The 18,099-nt window shown below is 37.5% G+C and overlaps 1 protein-coding gene across 2 annotated transcripts in view; it reads left to right on the top strand.

Moving 5' to 3' along the window:
• The window catches only part of NNT (nicotinamide nucleotide transhydrogenase), an 87,802-nt gene that overhangs the window by 27,111 nt on the left and 42,592 nt on the right, over positions 1-18,099 (top strand). For both annotated transcript variants that reach the window (XM_037530510.2, XM_037530511.2), the window contains exons 8-12: positions 9,470-9,603; positions 9,891-10,082; positions 11,316-11,469; positions 14,373-14,534; positions 16,764-16,874. In XM_037530510.2, the coding sequence (XP_037386407.1) occupies positions 9,470-9,603; positions 9,891-10,082; positions 11,316-11,469; positions 14,373-14,534; positions 16,764-16,874 (753 nt within the window). The remainder of the gene's footprint in view (positions 1-9,469; positions 9,604-9,890; positions 10,083-11,315; positions 11,470-14,372; positions 14,535-16,763; positions 16,875-18,099) is intronic.

The following is an 18,099-nucleotide window of genomic DNA, read 5'->3' as shown; positions in this document are numbered from 1 at the left end:
TTCCCTAAAGCAAAGGTTTATTTTTCTTTCCCCTTTTCTGTCAATAGTATGGGCTTATGAAACTATATAGATCAGTGATTTCCAACTTTGGGGAAATTATTTGACTTAATTTTACTGAGTCATCTCATTCCTCTATCCTCTTCCCCTTCCTTAAATATGTTGTGTGATTGCATGGAATTTTGTAATATCACTTCTACAAAGTTTCATTTGTTTTGAGAATTTTGAAGGACAGAGAGAAATACTTAAATGTTGCAACGTCAAGGGCTGGTAACCACAGGCTGTCTACATACCTCTTGGTAGCTTTCAACACAGACAGGGCAACTTGTCATCAAGAGGATGATGCCAAAATTGTGGAGTTTCCCATTGTCATTTATCAGTGTTGACTTCGTAGAGGGTGTTTGAGCACACTTAGTGAGGGACCAGGCCAGATTTAACAAATATTTTATTAGAAAAATTTATGGCAAAGAATTACATTCTGGTTTGGTCTATTATTTCTCTAAAATTATGTTGCAAGATTGGAAAGCCTTGTGCTCCCCTCCCTGGCAGTCCCTGGAATGAAAAGGATGGAGAGGCCAGCAGCCTCTGGCCAAGCAGCATCCGACAGAGTTGCCTGGAACAGCTAGTACATCCCACTTTTTGTGTGTCTCTTATCTCCTTTCCACTCTCCCCCTACCTTCTTGTGCCTCAACACTAGTTAGGGCGGTCTATCTGCTATAATAACTCACCCCAAAGTTATAATGGCTCAAACACTTAGATATTTACTTCTTGCACAGTTAATCATAATGGGTGGTGGACACAGGGCCACCTGGGATCCAGCTATGAGTATTGCCATCAACACTCTGAGGCTGGGACACTCACTCTGGACACAGTTTCTGTTCCAGCTAGCCAGAAGGGAAGAGGCCTGGAGGATCGTGGCTTGCACCTGAGGTCTTAGAAGGGGCACACACCGCTCGGCTTCTGCTCACTTTTCTTTTGCTAAGACTTAGTCACTAGACCAAACCTGACTGTGAAGGAAGTTGGAAATTGTTGCTCACTGTGTGTCCAGGAATGAGAGGACATTGCCTAGCAGTTTGCTAAGGCAACTGTCTCCATAAGCTACAATCTGAGTGACTTAAACCATGCAAAATTTATATTTTCATTGTCTTGAGGGTAAGAGTTCAAGGTCAAGTGTTGGCAGGTTTGGTGTCCTTGCTTTGTGGAAGGCCCTGCTCTGCTGTGTCCCCATGTGGTCTCAGTGTCTCATTTTTTGTCCATATTTCCCCTTGTTTTAAGGACACCATCAGATTGGATTTGAGCCCACCTTAATGGCCACAGTTTAATTTAATCACATTTCTAAAGGCCTTATCTTCAGATACAGTCACATTTTGAGGGCTTCAATATATGAATTTTCTGGGTCCAAAATTTAACCCATAACAAATGTGGTTTTGGTGTACCTAATAATAGTCTCTTTTCTACTTCATAGTAGAGCATGCTCTTTTATCTGCTGATGTTTAATTCATTCTTGGGGGATTAAATCATGGGTTTAGAGCCAGAGAGAGTAGATTCAAATTCCAGTTTCTGTAGAACAGGTGATGAGTCTCTCTGAATCTCAGATTCTTCATATCTGTAAAGTGGATAAAAAACTCTGTTGCAGAGTTGTTGCGAGGAATAAGTGAAGGGAGAACCTGGCATATAGAATTATTAGCGCAATTCCTCTTTCTTCCATTGGTGATACTTGCTCTTGCAAATGGTGCTCTGAATTAAAAAGCTTATTGACCTTGGTGTGGATAGTAAAACCATCATCTATTAGATGGCTATCCATCACTGGTTTCCCAGGAGAGAAACGTGACTTGTTTTTTTTATCTGAATTTTCTGAAGGTATCTATTTCATTAAGATTCTTTTTGCAGTTAACCTCATTTTGATCTAAGTTGAATGACATAGGAAATGTTATTTTAAAATGTTATTTTAATATTTTTTCATTTTTAAAAACAATGTTTTAATTATTTTATATCAACAATAAAATCACAAAATATTCATTGCTTCAGTGTTTTAGGAATTTTGCAGCTAATGTACCTCTAAACATATATTGGAGGGAACACAAAGAATATTATAATTTATATAAGACCATTAGACATTTTCTTACTTATGCTGCCATTTGAGTTTGGTAGCTTGTTTTCCTTTTTTGAGAATTCCCATAGCTTATGGAGTTGTGATAAAATGTTGACTGATTTTGATTTTTGTTTGTACAGAATTTTGCAGCTCTGAGAGTTAAATTAAGATAATTCTTTAAAATTTTATAAAAATGTTCTTGAACTATCAGGTAAAAACTTGTTTTTAGTTTTTTTTCTTTAAATAGATCTTTAAGGATTTCTTTAGTCTGCTAAAATATGCTCTCGATGAATCATGGTTCATAGGTGTTGCGTTTAGAAATATCTCAAAGACATAAAACTTGTAGAAGCTGACCGGACTTTCTGGTTCTGTATACAAATAATTTTTTTTAAAAAGATTTATTTATTTATACAAGAACTGGGGTACAGGTCAGAGGTGTGGGAGGGTGAGAGAATTCACCAGAGACAGAGTGGGGAGCAGAACAGGCAGATGGACCAAAGATACTGCTGAGGGGAGCAGCGGGCGGCAGGAGAGGTTTGAGCCCCATGTGGGACCCGTGGCCAGCGGCAGGGTATCAAACCGGCGCTGCAGAGGCTGCGGGCAGCTTCTCAACCCAGCGCTCAACCGCTGAGCCACCAGGGAGGCCCAGGAAGTCCAGTCTTAATGCAGATGGCTGTGAGGCAGGGGATTCTGTGTTCCTGTGTGCTCTGAGCAACACCCTTCTTTTGGATTTGGGTTAGGGTTTATCCTCAGTGTAGCATGGAATGCAGCAGCATTGTCAGGTGCCTGTTCACACAACACACCACCAGAGCACAAAACAGGCCAGTTCGTCTGATGACTCCCTCTTAAAGAGCAAGGAGCTGTCATTTTTTTGGAAGCCCTTTAATGTTACGTTGAAACTTCAACGTTATTTTAAAAATTATCCTTGTCTTTGAGGTCCTTGTTCGTGAGAAATCAATTTTGGTTTGGAGAAATACATTCTATAATTTAGATTAATAATCCCTTTGTTGCTATATTGTTAACTATACTATGTTCTTGTTAGAGCAGTAAGTTTTTCTTGAGCCTGTCTAATGTGACGCCGTACAGGCCAGGAAATTAGGAATTTCCCCATCTGATTACATGCCATTGAATAATTCCAGTAAATAATACTCAATGGTCTTTGGAATCATAAAGTTTTGTGGTAAACCCATTTCATCTTGGTGTCTTGTTGTTCTTAATATTTTTAGTGGTTTCCTCTTAATTTTGTTCTTTTTTTTTTCATTGTGATTAAAGTTGTCTGTGAGGGCTTGATTCTCTTCCCAGTAAGCTAGATTCTGAGAATTTATTGATTTCAGATGATCATTTTAGGCCTGATTCATTCAGAGAGGTATAATATATTGCAAAACCTTCTGGCAAATCTTTAGCCTTTGGTTTTTAGTTTAAGCTAAATGACTTTATGAATTTAGTGTTGCAGAGAGGCCAGTGATATACAGCAGTGCCCTTTGTCTATGGTTTCCCTTTCCTTGGTTTCAGTGACTTGCGGTCAATTGAGGTCTGAAAATATTAGCTACAATAAGACATTGAGAGACAGAGAGAAAGCAAGAGTGAGAGAGAGAGAGAAGACCACATTTCCGTAACTTTTATTACAGTCTATTGTTATAATTGTTCTTTTTTATTAGTGTTATTAATCCCTTACTGTACCTAATTTGTAAGTTAAACTTTATCATAGGTACGTATGTGTAGGGGAAAAAAACAGCATGTAGTATAGGGTATGGTATTATTCACAGTTTCAGGCATTTACATGGGGGTTCTTGATCTGGTGGGGACGTCTATATTTATTCTTTTGTGACATAGCACAAAGTTTTTAAAGCTATTTTTAGAAATGAGTAAATTTTTCAGAAGTTCCTCAATTTAATGCTTTTAACACTGTATCTTAGTATTTATTTAATGAAAAATTACAGTCCATGAAAAGACAGTGTGAATTCAGTTTTATTTAAGAATGAATTTGTATCCGTCACAACCTTAGGGACAGGCATCTAGAAACAGTGCTCATGGATGAGGGTTTTATTCAGTCAATATTCAATTCTTGGTGCATATAGAGATTCCAGGATACCTCACATTAATCTGTGGCACCCCCTATTCACCCTAAATAACAGCCAACCAACTGGGAAACTCTTTAATTAAAATAATGTATGAATGATATAAAATATCTCAGTTATTCATTAACCTTTGAATGCAGACTTCTAAACTGTTTGACACAGTGCTATAAATAAATTTTTCCTTCTCATGGCAGATACTAAATAAGTATTAGTTGAGTTAATAAATGAATCAATATTTGAATGATGACTCTGAGTGCATGATGTCCTACCATGATTTTGGCAAAAGTCTAGAAATAAACTCCCAAGTGGGAAGGAACTGAGTAATCTTACTAGGGAACTTAATGTCCATGAACCAGAAGGAACCAAGAAATATTTCATGAAATTGGATAGCAAGCCAAATCTTTCACACACAGTTTCTATCTTGCCAGGAAATACTTTTTTTTTCCTTTCTTGTTGATTTTTTTTTCTAACATAGTGACTTTTTTTTTTAGTGTTGTTTGAGGAAATGTAATAGTCATAACTTTTTGTATGTTGCCATCTTTTGAAGATAAATGATAAAACTAACAGAATTGAGCAAAGATCAAAGCCTAATTGTACTTGTAAAAAAAATAGGCCTTTTCTGTCTTTTTTTACTAACTCTTCAGCCTTCTGTGGTTATGTCTTGAAATACCTGATATGCTCATTTGACCTTTAATCCTTGTATCTAGCATCTTTACCAGGCTTTCTCTGGGTATAATGAGGCTTCTTTTCATATTTGGAGGGTTTACATTAAACTTTGGACATAACCTTCTCTCTTATGTATTGTAAAGAATCTCCGCACATGTTCCTGCTTGTTCTCCATCCTTAGTTGTGTCTCGGTATCTCTTTGAAAGACTGTCCTCACTATGTAGCTTCATTTGCTCTGGCAGGATGGGCACATGTTTAAGTGATGCCTTTTCAATTGGTAAGTAAATGGGTTGGTTTAATGCAGTTTGTAAGTAGTTCTAATTACTTAGAAATCCATATCCTCAACTTAATTCAGAAACTGGTTATTATGCATGAGTGCTTTTTCTTTTAAAACAAACATACTATGTGATTTTTGTTGGACTTGCAGTAAAATATAAAATAGACAATAAAGATCACCTGTGATCTCTCTACTTAGTGAAAGATGCTATTAACAGTTTACTCTTTCCTTTTAGCCTTTTTTTTCTGTCATTTTTATCATGTTGAGATCAAGATATCATATTAAATGGGCACAGTAAGATACTGTATCATAAATTTTCCCTGTTAATATAGTGTGATGAGTCATTAAGAACTTTTTGTGAATATATTTCAATGGTTTTTCAGAATGTTCTTATTTGAATACATTGTATTTTATTTAACTATTGCCTGAAAAAAGGGCTTTTGTGTTTATTTCCATTGAAATAATTGAGAATAATGTTCTAATACTTTCTTCTTCATAATTCCGTTTATGTATTTTCAATTATTTCCCCAGGATTAATCAACTCTTAGAATTACTGGATGGACAAATATAAAAATTTTGACCAAATGCTTAATAAACTATGCTTTTCTAAAGAGTGGACAGTTCATAATCTTGCCAGTAGATAATTGTATGATTTCAACATTATTATTATGATTTTTTGACTTTTTCACTTTGGGAATACAATAAAAATGACTTTCATTTTTTTATTCATATCTTTTTCTTATGGTGAACTATATTTTAAATTTGGCTTTACCATTGTCTTTGAATTGACCATTTATTTTTATAGTTCATTTATGTAATAGGATGTTAGTGTTTTGCTTTTATTTAAATTTCCATTAGAATTTTTCATATTTGTTTTTTAGATACATAAAGTATAATGTATACATTATAATATATACATTTTCATAGAAATCTATTTATGTTTTTCTTTGTAATTTTCCCTATTGCTTTAAGTTTAGAAACTGCTTTGTAATGCAAAGACTAAAGAGATAGTCACTAAAGTTTTCTTATTTTCTTCATGGGTTGATTCTCTTTTACAATAAATTCTGATCTGTAGAGTTCAAGTTTAATTTGAAGTGTAATATTAGTTTTGGTTAGATTTTTCCCTCTGAATACCTTGTCATCTTATTTGTTCCTTCTATTTTGTGATACCATATTTATCATACATTACATTTTTTATCATAGTAGGCCATCAGGGTGAGAGGGGATTTTGAAATTGCCTTCTCAGCCTTTCTCTCTCTTGACCTATTCTTTTGAGGATTTGTTCATTTGGAACTTTTATGTACTATTCTGCTCCTCTTTTGGCTTTCTTTTTTGCCCTTCTGTTTCCAATTTTCTTTTCTGCACTTTTCAGAAGTAAAAAAAATTGAGCCACATGTGAGTGCTTGGAGGCAGCTGCACTGTTATATTCATCATTGTATTCCCTGTTGCCCTTATTAAGTTTTTTAAATTACAAAATTAAAACAAGCTCTTATAGAATATTTGGGAGATAAGAAAAGGCACAAAGAAAAAAACAAATTATTCTTGATCTCGCGACTCAAAAATATATTGGTATCATAGGCCATATAATATATATAATATTTTATGTAAACATATCTAAAATCATTCATTTGAATGTGTATATATATTTACAGAATAAGCACATCCTATGCATACAATTTTGGGTTTTTTGAAAGATTTATTTATTTATGTATACAAGAACTGGGCTATACAGGTGGGGGTGGCATGAGAGGATTCACTAGAGACCGACTGGGGAGCAGAACAGGAGGATTCACTGAACTATACTGCTGAGGGGAGTAGCAGGGGAGACAGGAGAGGTCTGTAGCACCATGTGGGTAACTCCTTGGCCAGGGATTGAACTCATGCTGCAGTGGCTGCGGATAGCTTCATAGTGCTGAAACTTAACCCCTTGCTCCACCAAGGAAGCCGCAATTTTGTTGTGTTCTTTACTTATAAGAATTTCATTTCTTTAAAATATTCCTCTGTGATTTTTTTCCATACCCCTCAGTCATTTGGCTATACATTAAATAATCTGAAAGAATATGCTATCTTTCTGAAAGTAATTGAATTTAAGATAATAATATGTATAGAACACCTGTTATCCTCATGAGTGCACTGTGTACATCTTATTTATTGATAAGTTTGTGTCAGCCGCTGCATAATTGTTTTGTGTAGGCTGGATGAGTAAAATCAAAGAAGACAGATAGTTTGTATATCAAATTTTTTCTAAGAAGCCTAAATGATTTTGGCCACTTGATGTCTTGAAAAGTAGGCACTGTTACAGTCCAGGACTGATCCTTAGCTATAGATGCCTCAGAAGAAAGGAGAAATCTAGAATTTCTAGGGAAGGAGAAATTAGATGCCAAATCAAATATGCAAAATTGATGGTGGTAAAGTTGGTGCAATTAGAAGGCAGAGGGAAGTGGACTTGGATCTAAATTGAAAATAGCCAAAAGAGTAGTTTAAGACCTATTACCCTGAGACTGGAGGGTACAGGTAAAGCGGGAAGAACAGCTTGAACAAACAGGAGACTGTTTAATAAGAAAGAGGCTCTGATCTTGAGAAGGGGATGGATGATGAGATTAACTACCTGGAAGGTACAGGTTAGCACTTTAAGTTTGCCTCTGTATGTGGCTTCAACCTTACGAGCCTTTGCTTTAAATTACTGCAGAGTTGAGCAGTGTGACCTGTATTTTGGACAAAATCTTCAGATGTAAGTGGTGTGTATCCCCAAATTCTCATGCTTGAGTAAAATTTAGTTAAATGTTCAAGATGCCTTTGTTTGATTGCAGTGGGCAGGGTAGAGCAAAGGAATATGTCCAGAGAATTTTGAGAAGTGGAGAAACTACCAGGACTTCAGGATGTTGTCTTTAGGAAAAATATCTCCTCATTTTTGCTCTCTCATTGTGACTTAGAAAAGAGAACCAGAGATCATCTAACACACCATGGTGGCTGCCAGGTTCAGTAATGAGAGGGAGGCCCAGGGAGGAGGGCTTCAGTAAGGGAAGGCTTAACATTGGGAATTTATCTTGGAAGTATAAAGTTTGCGTGGAGAAAGAAGGGTGTACTGTATAAACACCCACTTAGACTTTACAACTTCTTTTCACATATGCTACAAAAAAGTTTTTCTTCTTTTTTGAATCATACGTATTCTAATCAAGTAGATTGAAACACAGATTATTATAATGCAAATTTTATTTTAAATTGATTTCCATTTATAAATTTGACAGTTTTTACTGAAACTCAATAAACACAAGAGTTGAAAACTTTCCAAAGAAGAGGTAATGAACGATGATTAGACCATTAACTCTCTGCTTTCCTTACAAGTTTATTTTTCACAAGTTTATTTCCTTTTTCTTTTGACTTACACATTTACAATGTTTCTGAGACCCGATCATGATTATACACTGGCAGCACAGTTCTCATGGAACATATTGATGTATGTTAGCTTGAAAAATCCTAATGTTTAGGACATTATCTCCTGTGTATAAACTAGTGAATGAGTCTGAAATGTGTATAAACTAGTGAATGAGTCTCCTGTTCACCAGGAGAATTGGATGTTTTCTGTTTATCAATCAGTAGATTCCCAGTACCAACAATAGGGCTGACTTAATAGACGCAGAATCTGGTGACTTCTGTTGAGATATTTAGAAACATTTATTTTGTAATTCACAAATTACTGTTACCATTATGAATTGTTCTATACTGGTATACATATTTTCATTATTGTCTTCTTTTTCTTCTTATTTTTTAAAGATTTATTTATTTATGCATACAAGAGCTGGGGTACAGGCCAGAGATATAGGGGGGTGAGAGGATTCACCAGAGACAGAGCGGGGAACAGAACAGGCAGAATGACTGAAATACACTGCTGAGGGGAGCAGCGGGTGAGACAGGAGAGGTCTGCTTTGCCATTTGGGTTTCTCTCTGGCCGGCTGGGGATTGAACTCGTGCTGCATAGGCTTGGATTGCTTCATAGTGTGGTGCTTAACCTCCTGCGCCACCAGGGAGGCCTAGTGGCTTATTATTATACATTAAAAAATGTCAAATGTTTATCACTTCATGAATAATGCTGGGTAGAAACCAGGTGGGAAGAGATTTCAGTGTTGAGCATATTGCAAGGTTTGCTTTCTGGCTAATTCTCCTGTGTACTGGCTTGCTGCTCCTGTTCATATTTCTTGGGAGAATGACCAGTCTTACCTGTATTACAGACTTTAGGGGTTTCTTGAAAGAGTTGAAATTATAGATGTTCAATTCCTGAATGTCCAGAGACTACTGTAATAACTTGAATATTGAGTTTTGAAAAATTGTAATTTGTACTGTTTTCTTTGATTTTATTAGGTAAAAAGGCTCCAGTTTTATTTAGTAAAGAAATGATTGAGTCAATGAAGGAAGGTTCAGTTGTTGTGGATTTAGCTGCTGAGGCTGGCGGAAACTTTGAAACCACTAAGCCAGGAGAACTTCATGTGCATAAGGTACAGCAAAATGCTTCTTGCTGTGTACCAGTTCCCATATTTTTAGCGGTTTGTGAGAGGTCCTTATTCCTTTCAGTCTATAGGGAAGTTGAAGCCTGAAATTTTTAAAATTAAAAATAGACACATTTAAATCTCCTTTTGCAGTGTGTACTTGTTTGTGAGTCTATTTACATATTTTTAAAGATCGGTAATTTCAAAACTTAGCTCAGACTATGAATGAGAATTGTCCTAAGAAGAATGTGAGCATGTGGTAATGCCCCTTTTTGACTATATTTTTGTTTATTTAGGGAATTACTCACATCGGCTATACCGACCTTCCCAGCCGAATGGCCACGCAGGCCAGCACCCTATATTCTAACAACATCACTAAACTCCTGAAGGCCATCAGCCCCGACAAAGATAATTTTTATTTTGAAGTGAAAGATGACTTTGACTTTGGTACAATGGGTCATGTCATTAGGGGAACTGTGGTCATGAAGGTAAGTGAGGAGAACTGTTGCTTTTTGTGTGGCCAGTGCAAATGTATTTTAGTATTTCTGGTTATGGGAAAATTCTATTTTGGAATCGAGATATATTCTAGTAAAGTATTGATGTATTGGGTTCATGCTAATAAAATTGTTTAAAAATGCAGAACAATTTAAAGAAGGATATGGCAGAGACTTACATGCATATGATTCACCCAAAATATGTGTCACTTTTGAGAAACAGAAACAACAACAAAACTCCAGAATTGAATAAAGTAAAATTAGATGTTTGCTTTTGCTCTCACCTATCTGCTTTTAATGTTTTGTTTTTCCATATATGTTCTATATACATTATTTATCCATGTATTCTGTATAACACTTTTTTTTTTTTTTTTTTTTTTTTTTGTGGGACCCTTGCTGGTGGCGGGGCATTATACTGGCGCTGCAGAGGCTGCGGGCAGCCTTGCAGCCCAGCGCTCAACCGCTGTGCTACCAGGGGTGGCCCATGTATAACACATTTTTACATACTCATGTCATATGTATATAAAATGATGTTATGAATTGTATGAATTTATGTCTCATATAAAGTTGCTTTATTTTTTTTTAATTAATAAATTTTATTTTTATATTCCCCATACAATTGCAATCCCCCCATTCTGACCCCAATCCCTCCCCTCCCGCCCCCCACCCCCCAAAAAGTGTCTCTGGTTCATAGTTTTTTGTTGATTTTGATTTTCACTTTTTTATAGTTATTCATTTTCCTGGTCCCTTATTTAAGTTTTCTAGATTCCTGCTATGAGTGAGACCATCCGGTATTTTTCTTTTTCTTTTTGGCTTATTTCACTGAGCATGATCCCTTCCAGCGGAACATTTTCCCACCACTATAGCCATCTTCTGTGTTTTTAATATGGAATGTTATTTATTTTTATTTTTATTTATTTATTTTTTTAAAGATTTTATTTACTCATACAAGAACTGGGGTACAGGTCAGAGGTGTGGGAGGGTGAGAGAATTCACCAGAGACAGAGCGGGGAGCAGAACAGGCAGACAGACCGAAGACACTGCTGAGGGGAGCTGCTGGAGAGGCTGGAAAGGTCTGCTGCACCATGTGGGTTTTTCCCTGGCTGGCCAGGAATTGAACCACGCTGCAAAGGCTGCGGACAGCTTCACAGTGTTGCGCTCAATCGCCTGTGCAACGGGGATGCCCGAATATGTTATTTTAAATGCTATTTTTCTGATTTCTGCTAGGATGGTGAAGTGATTTTCCCTGCTCCCACACCAAAAAATATTCCTCAAAGTGCCCCAGAAAAACCAAAGACAGTTGCTGAGGTGGAAGCTGAAAAGGCAGCAACAGTGACACCCTTCAGGAAAACGTTGACAGCAGCTTCTGCTTATACAGCAGGTGGGGATGCCATTAATAAGGATGTAGTCCTGATAATTTGAATTCTGTAAATAATGTATTGATTGTCAAAATTACTAATGAAATGTTGGTCTTCTTTGGATTCCATTTGGAATGGGGCCTGCTAGAATGGGGCCTGTGATTTTTCATAAACAAGTCACTTGTCCTACCTCTGTGGAGTTGGGACTGCTCTGATCGCCTGCCCCAGGAGGTACAGGCACTGGGCCACCCTCTGGAATGAATATGTGTGAAATAATATACAGACAGTTAATATTTTTCTTTTTATGAGAAGTATTTTAAATAAATTCGTTATATTTTTGGTACATCAAATATTTTGAGCAGTGATGTACATCAAAGTATATTGATTTGAAGTCCATATAAATAATATCTATTAATTTTTTTGTGGTTTATAAAATATCAGTTGTGATAATCTGCATGTTGGATAAGAGACTAGGTAACCAAATGTTTGTGCTGAAGAATCAACACTATGCTACAGGTATAGCCTTTGAAAGTTTGTCTGATATTTTCAGTTATTCCTTAGTTAAAAACTCAATTTCAAAAATTTTATCTTTCTCTTCAATTTAGTATAAGTTCTTTGTTTTTTTAATGCATATTCATGAAAAACTAAAGAATTACTGCAAAATAATGATAAATATACATTCTGGCTCTGACGTATTAGTCTAAAATATGAATATTTGATTTTCAATTGCTTTTGCTGTCATAGAATGAACTAAAAATGTTTAGATGTGCTTAGGACCAAAACAAAAACAAAAACAAAGGCAAACTATACAGAATTAAGGGCCAGCACTAGGCACACAGAATTTTTGTAGTCTCTGCATTCTTCAAATTCCCTTGTGAGTCCAGATGTTTTAAAGCTAAATATGTAACTCTCCTTGAATAAAGAGCAAGTCTCAGCAAAAAGACTGAAAAATCCTCCAGTTGAGAACAACATTGTGAATAGATGGGGCAGTGTCCCTGTTTGCACTTGTTGAAAAACAAAAATGAACCAGGTTATTGTATTGTAGTTCGAGTTTATTATCAGTAAAGTAGATTTGTAAATTTCCCTTTCTCATTGCGATTATGAGGAAATATAACAAGGCATCTATGATTCATTTTTCTAGGTTTCTCATATTTGTTAAGTCAAAGTTTATCGCATTTTAATAGTTATGAAAATGGCATGTTTCAGTGAATGAAAGAATCACTATTTGTCTGTCAACTATCATCTGTCTACCTATCTGTCTCATTACGTATATTTTTTTTGATATGTATGTATATATTTTCTCAAATTTTGAACTTTCTCCTTTATGTTGAAAACCAATGTTTTTCTCGTATGTGTTAGAAGTCTATTACAATGACATTCTTCAAAGAATGTGATTCGCTTTTTTCCTCTGTTACGCAGAGTATAGAGATAACACTTTTGACATTAAGTGTAATATAGAAAAGACATTATCTTATTGAACAGTTAATAAGAAAACCTTCAGATGTATGGTTTCTGTCTTGGGTGCTCAACACAGTGGGATGGCGCTTATGATAATCTGGTGCTTCTTTATTAATGTAATCATGATAATAACCAGTGTTTAGTGAGTGCTTGGCATTGTGCTAAACACTTTACATGTCTTAACTCATTTATTCTTTGTAAAAACCCAATGAGGTGGGTATAATATTATTTTCCTTTTCCAGATGAGGAGAAAGTGGGTCAGTAATATTACAGATGAGGACACTGTAGACAGAGAGGTTAAGTAATTTGCCTAAGATCACACAGCAAACAAGCAGCAGACCCAGGATTTGAACCAGACAGTCTCGCTTAAGAAAACGTATTTTTAACTAAAATCCTGTATAGCTTCTCTAATGTTAAACTGGAATGCAAAACAATATTCTATCTCTCCCCCCAGATGGTTAACAGGCCATGCATTGGTATCCAGATATCATTTATGCGGGTGGGAAAATACAAATTAAGATTACAATCTTATTGAATGATTTCAAGTAAAATTAATGTCAATTACTAGATGTTCTAATGGTGCCATTTATATAAAGAAATGGTACATATCAAGGAACAAAGTACCTTATTCAGAAAAGCTAAATTTCAGCTTCCTTTTCATCTACTATCACTCTGTTTTGACTGACCACTAGGTAACCCTTGTATTGCAGAACAGCCATCCACATGTTTGCTATTAGGAAAGGCGATAATTAAAGATGTATGTTCAGAACTGACTGTTTGTATTCTTCACATTCTTAATTTAATTTGTATTTTTTTCTCCTTTGCTTTGTAAAACCCTGTTTGCTGACTTGGTGTTTAGGCTGGAGATGACTGCTCTCGCCAGCAGTCCAGTCCAGTTTCGGGAGCAATTGCAAAACCTCTGTCCCGGGTGGGTGGAAGCCATATGTTTTGGGGAGGTGCTGGAGTGAATGAAATCCTTCCTACTCTTTTAAAATCCCTCTTCCACAGCCAAATCTGAGAGTGACATGAAATTGGCCTCACAAAAGTCCTGTCTTATAAAAGTTGTGTCTTGCCCAAGTAGAAAGTGCTTTGGTAGATCCCTTTAGGCCTGTAATTCTGGAATAAAAACACTTGTACAAACACATGTGGCATTGTCTATAAAAATTAAAACAGGGAGGAGGACAAACTACTCAGAGGAAAATGTGCGATTTGTTATTAAGGTGACTTGAGTGTTTTACTACATCTTTACAATTTATTTTATTTTGGGAGTGTTGGTCAGAAAGTAGAGTTGTTCATAATCCCTCTGTGTGTGCACCCCCACTAATTTATGAAATATTATAAAAAATCTGATTGTTATTGGCAAGAGTGTGGAATTTAAAAGCATTGATAATTCCAGATGCTTGCGTGTGTGCTTTTAATCTTCCTGAGCTAATCAGATGTCAGCTCACACTTTCTCCTCTTTCTCTAGGTCTCTCTGGGATGCTGGGTTTGGGCATCGTGGCTCCTAATTTAGCCTTTTCTCAGATGGTGACCACTTTTGGCCTGGCCGGCATTGTGGGGTACCACACCGTTTGGGGTGTGACCCCCGCTCTCCACTCACCACTGATGTCCGTGACTAATGCAATCTCAGGTTTGTTTCTGTCTTGTTTTCCCTCACTGTAGGTTTTCATAAGTTTATTCAAATCTAGGAATGCTTTCGACGAGGCTTATAAGGTGTGTGTTTTCAAAGTGTATCGGTTGGCATTTGAGGTCATGATTGTGGGGAATCAGGCTTTTGGAGGGGGTAGGGGGTGCCCTGGAAGCAAGAGACTGAGAAGTCTGTTGGGCCTTTGGCTGCTCCCATTTCAAGCAATTCATTGTCACTGTTAATTCTTTCAGTTGTGATTGCCTTTTAGTTTATTTTGTTTCCACATATTAAATAGTTTTATTTGTAACTTTCAAAACATAAAAACAGACATAACTTTATGTTTCTATTTGATTTACTCACACTTGAGTGAACAGCTGTCTCATTCATTTGAAACTTTATAAAAACCACCCCAAATGTCCCCCTTTTATATCTGAGTAATTTGCACAATTTCCTGGGATTTTGGGTTCTATAGTTCAGTTTCCCGCTTCCCGGGTGTGGTAGACAGTAGGCCGAGTGCTGAGTGTTAACTGATTTTTCCTTCAAATACATCACTCCCTGGGCCTTTGGTGCTGGTAGGAGAGGGTGGTCATGGAGAGAATGGAATGAAATAAAATAGAGTCCTAGTGACAATGATCTTTGAGAGACCTTTCAGAGAAGAATACAAAATGCAGGGCCTCCCCTGGTGGCACAGTGGTTGAGCGCTGGGTTGCAAGGCTGCCCGCAGCCTCTGCAGCGCCAGTTCGATCCCCGGCCACCAGCGAGGGTCCCACAAAAAAAAAAAAAAAAAAAAAAAAAGAAATACAAAATGCAATATGATTTGTTAACATTGATCACTTCTTTAAAAAGGATTCCTCTGAGGGCCTCCCCGGTGGCGCAGCGGTTGAGCGCTGGGTTGCGAAGCTGCCCACAGCCTCTGCGGTGCCGGTTCGATCCCCGGCTGCTCCCCGGCCACCAGAGGAGGGTCCCACATGGCGCGCAGACCTCTCCTGCCGCCCGCTGCTCCCCTCAGCAGTGTACTTCGGTCCTTCTGCCTGCTCTGCTCCCTGCTCTGGCTCTGGTGAATTCTCTCACCCTCCCGCGCTTCTGACTGTACCCAGTGCATGCATAAACAAAACAAACAAACAAATAAATAAATAAATAAATAAAACATGCCTCTATAAAAAAAAAAAAAAAAAAAAAAAGGATTCCTCTGATAACATTTGGAAACTAGTGTTTCACAGAATCCTATTTGCAACATCCTTTAGGGCTTCTCTTTAGATTTAACTAACATTCCTAGCAAGTATACAGTAGGCCATGTGGCATCAGGTTTCCTTGAAGCTTATGGAACAGAAAACAGCTGGCTAGCGGGGCAGCGTCAGACATTTCTCTTCCATGTGAGCCTTTGGAGTGGCCCAGTTAGTGGTCCACATGGCTGTCCAGGACGTGTTCTTTTTTGTCCTCAGTGATGACTCAAATCTGAAGGGTGAGGCCCACATTGGGCAGATGGAAGGGCTACCCTGGCTTGGAAGCCTCATGGTCCCAGTGGGCCTCTCTTTTAGCGTGGCCATTGCTGTAGCAGGAAAACTACAGGAAACACTCAATTCTGAGAGCCACTGTACTCAGGAAGCCTAAAGCTGTGGCTTCACCATCATGTTATAGTTCCTGAATAGTTTTTTCTAGCTGAGATGCGATTTATCTACCAGGGGTCCCTTTTTACCATCAACTATATTGTTTGCTAGCATTATTAATTTATGTCTACCAGGAGAACAGAACTAGAAAGTTAAAGGAGGTCACATTCTTTTTCAGAAGAAAAAAGTTTTGTTGGGTCTCCCTGGTGGCACAAGGGGTTAGGAAGCAACCTATGCAGCTATCTGCAACCACTGCAGCACGAGTTCGATCCCTGGCCAGGGAGCTACCCACATGGTGCAGCAGACCTCTCCTGTCTCGCCTGCTGCTCCTCTCAGCAGTATATTTCAGTTGATCTGCCTGTTCTGCTCCCCACTCTGTCTCTGGTGGATCCTCTCACACCCCGCACCTCTGGCCTGTACCCCAGTTATTGTATGCATAAAAAAATCTTAAAAAAAAAGAAAAAAGTTTTGTTAACACTGCCACGATCACACTTCCATGGGAATGGCATGTGAGAACATCCTCCTTTATGAGGATGAGGCTCTGTGCATATGAGGCTCTTCAGCTTTGACATCTGATTCGGTGTCATTTCTATAGCTAATCACTCTGTTGATGCTTCCTTCCTAGGCTTGACTGCGGTTGGTGGGCTGGCGCTGATGGGAGGACATTTGTATCCCTCCACAACTGCTCAGGGCCTTGCTGCTCTTGCTACTTTCATATCCTCAGTCAACATTGCAGGTACGTGATGGTGAAAGAAGCCAGACAGCTATTTCCAGTGAGAAATAAATACAACAAATTTCCATGAGAAACAAATATAAATCGATAAAAATAGATATCTTTTTTTTTCTTTTTCTTTTTTTCTTTTTTTTTTGACTTTTTTTTTATAATAAATTTTATTTTTATATTCCCCATACAATTTCAACCCCCCCATTCTGATCCCAATCCCTCCCCTCCCGCCCCCCACCCCCTCAAAAGTGTCTCTGTTTCATAGTTTTTTGTTGATTTTGATTTTCACTTTCTTATAGTTATTCATTTTCCTGGTCCCTTATTTAAGTTTTCTAGATTCCTGCTATGAGTGAGACCATCCGGTATTTTTCTTTTTCTTTTTGGCTTATTTCGCTGAGCATGATCCCTTCCAGCGCCATCCATGTTGCTGCAAATTGCATGTGTTTATCTTTTTTGAATGCTGAGTAATATTCCATGGTGTATATGTACCACATCTTCTTGATCCAGTCATCTATTTTTGGGCATTTGGGCTGTTTCCATAGCTTAGCTATTGTAAACAGTGCTGCTATAAACATAGGGGTGCAGGTGCTCTTTGGAATTGATGTTTCTGTGTCCTTTGGGTAAATCCCTAGGAGTGGAATTGCTGGATCCTGTGGAAGCTCTATGTTTAGTAGGTCCAGAAATCTCCACACAGCTCTCCATAGTGGTTGGACCAGTTTGCACTCCCACCAACAGTGCAGAAGAGTTCCTTTTTCTCCACACCCTCGCCAACATTTGTTGTTGCTAGTTTTTTTAATATGTGCCATTCTCACTGGTGTGAGATGGTATCTCATGGTAGTTTTGATTTGCATTTCCCTGATTACAAGTGATGTTGAACATTTTTTCATATGCCTGTTGGCCATTTGCATTTCCTCTTCAGAGAAGTTTCTTTTTAGCTCTTCTGCCCATTTTTTGACTGGATTATTTTCTTTGTTGTTGTTGAGTCTCATCAGCTCTTTGCAGATTTTTGTGATCAGTCCTTTATCATTAGTGTTGTGTGCAAAAATGTTCTCCCAGTTGGTAGGGTTTCTCTTTATTTTTGTTATTGTCTCTTTTGCTGTGCAGAAGCTCTTTAATTTGATGTAGTCCCAGCTGTTTATCTTTGCCTTCACTATCACTGCTTTGGGTGATGTGTCTGTAAAGATGTCTTTGATGTGCAAATCACGTAGTGTTTCGCCTATATTTCCTTCTATATATT

Source organism: Talpa occidentalis, unplaced genomic scaffold, assembly GCF_014898055.3.
Source record: "Talpa occidentalis isolate TD23 unplaced genomic scaffold, MPIMG_talOcc4v2.1 talOcc4.6, whole genome shotgun sequence".
NCBI lineage: Eukaryota > Metazoa > Chordata > Mammalia > Eulipotyphla > Talpidae > Talpa > Talpa occidentalis.
Note: the sequence above shows the minus strand (reverse complement) of the source record. Positions and strands in the feature narration are given on the sequence as shown.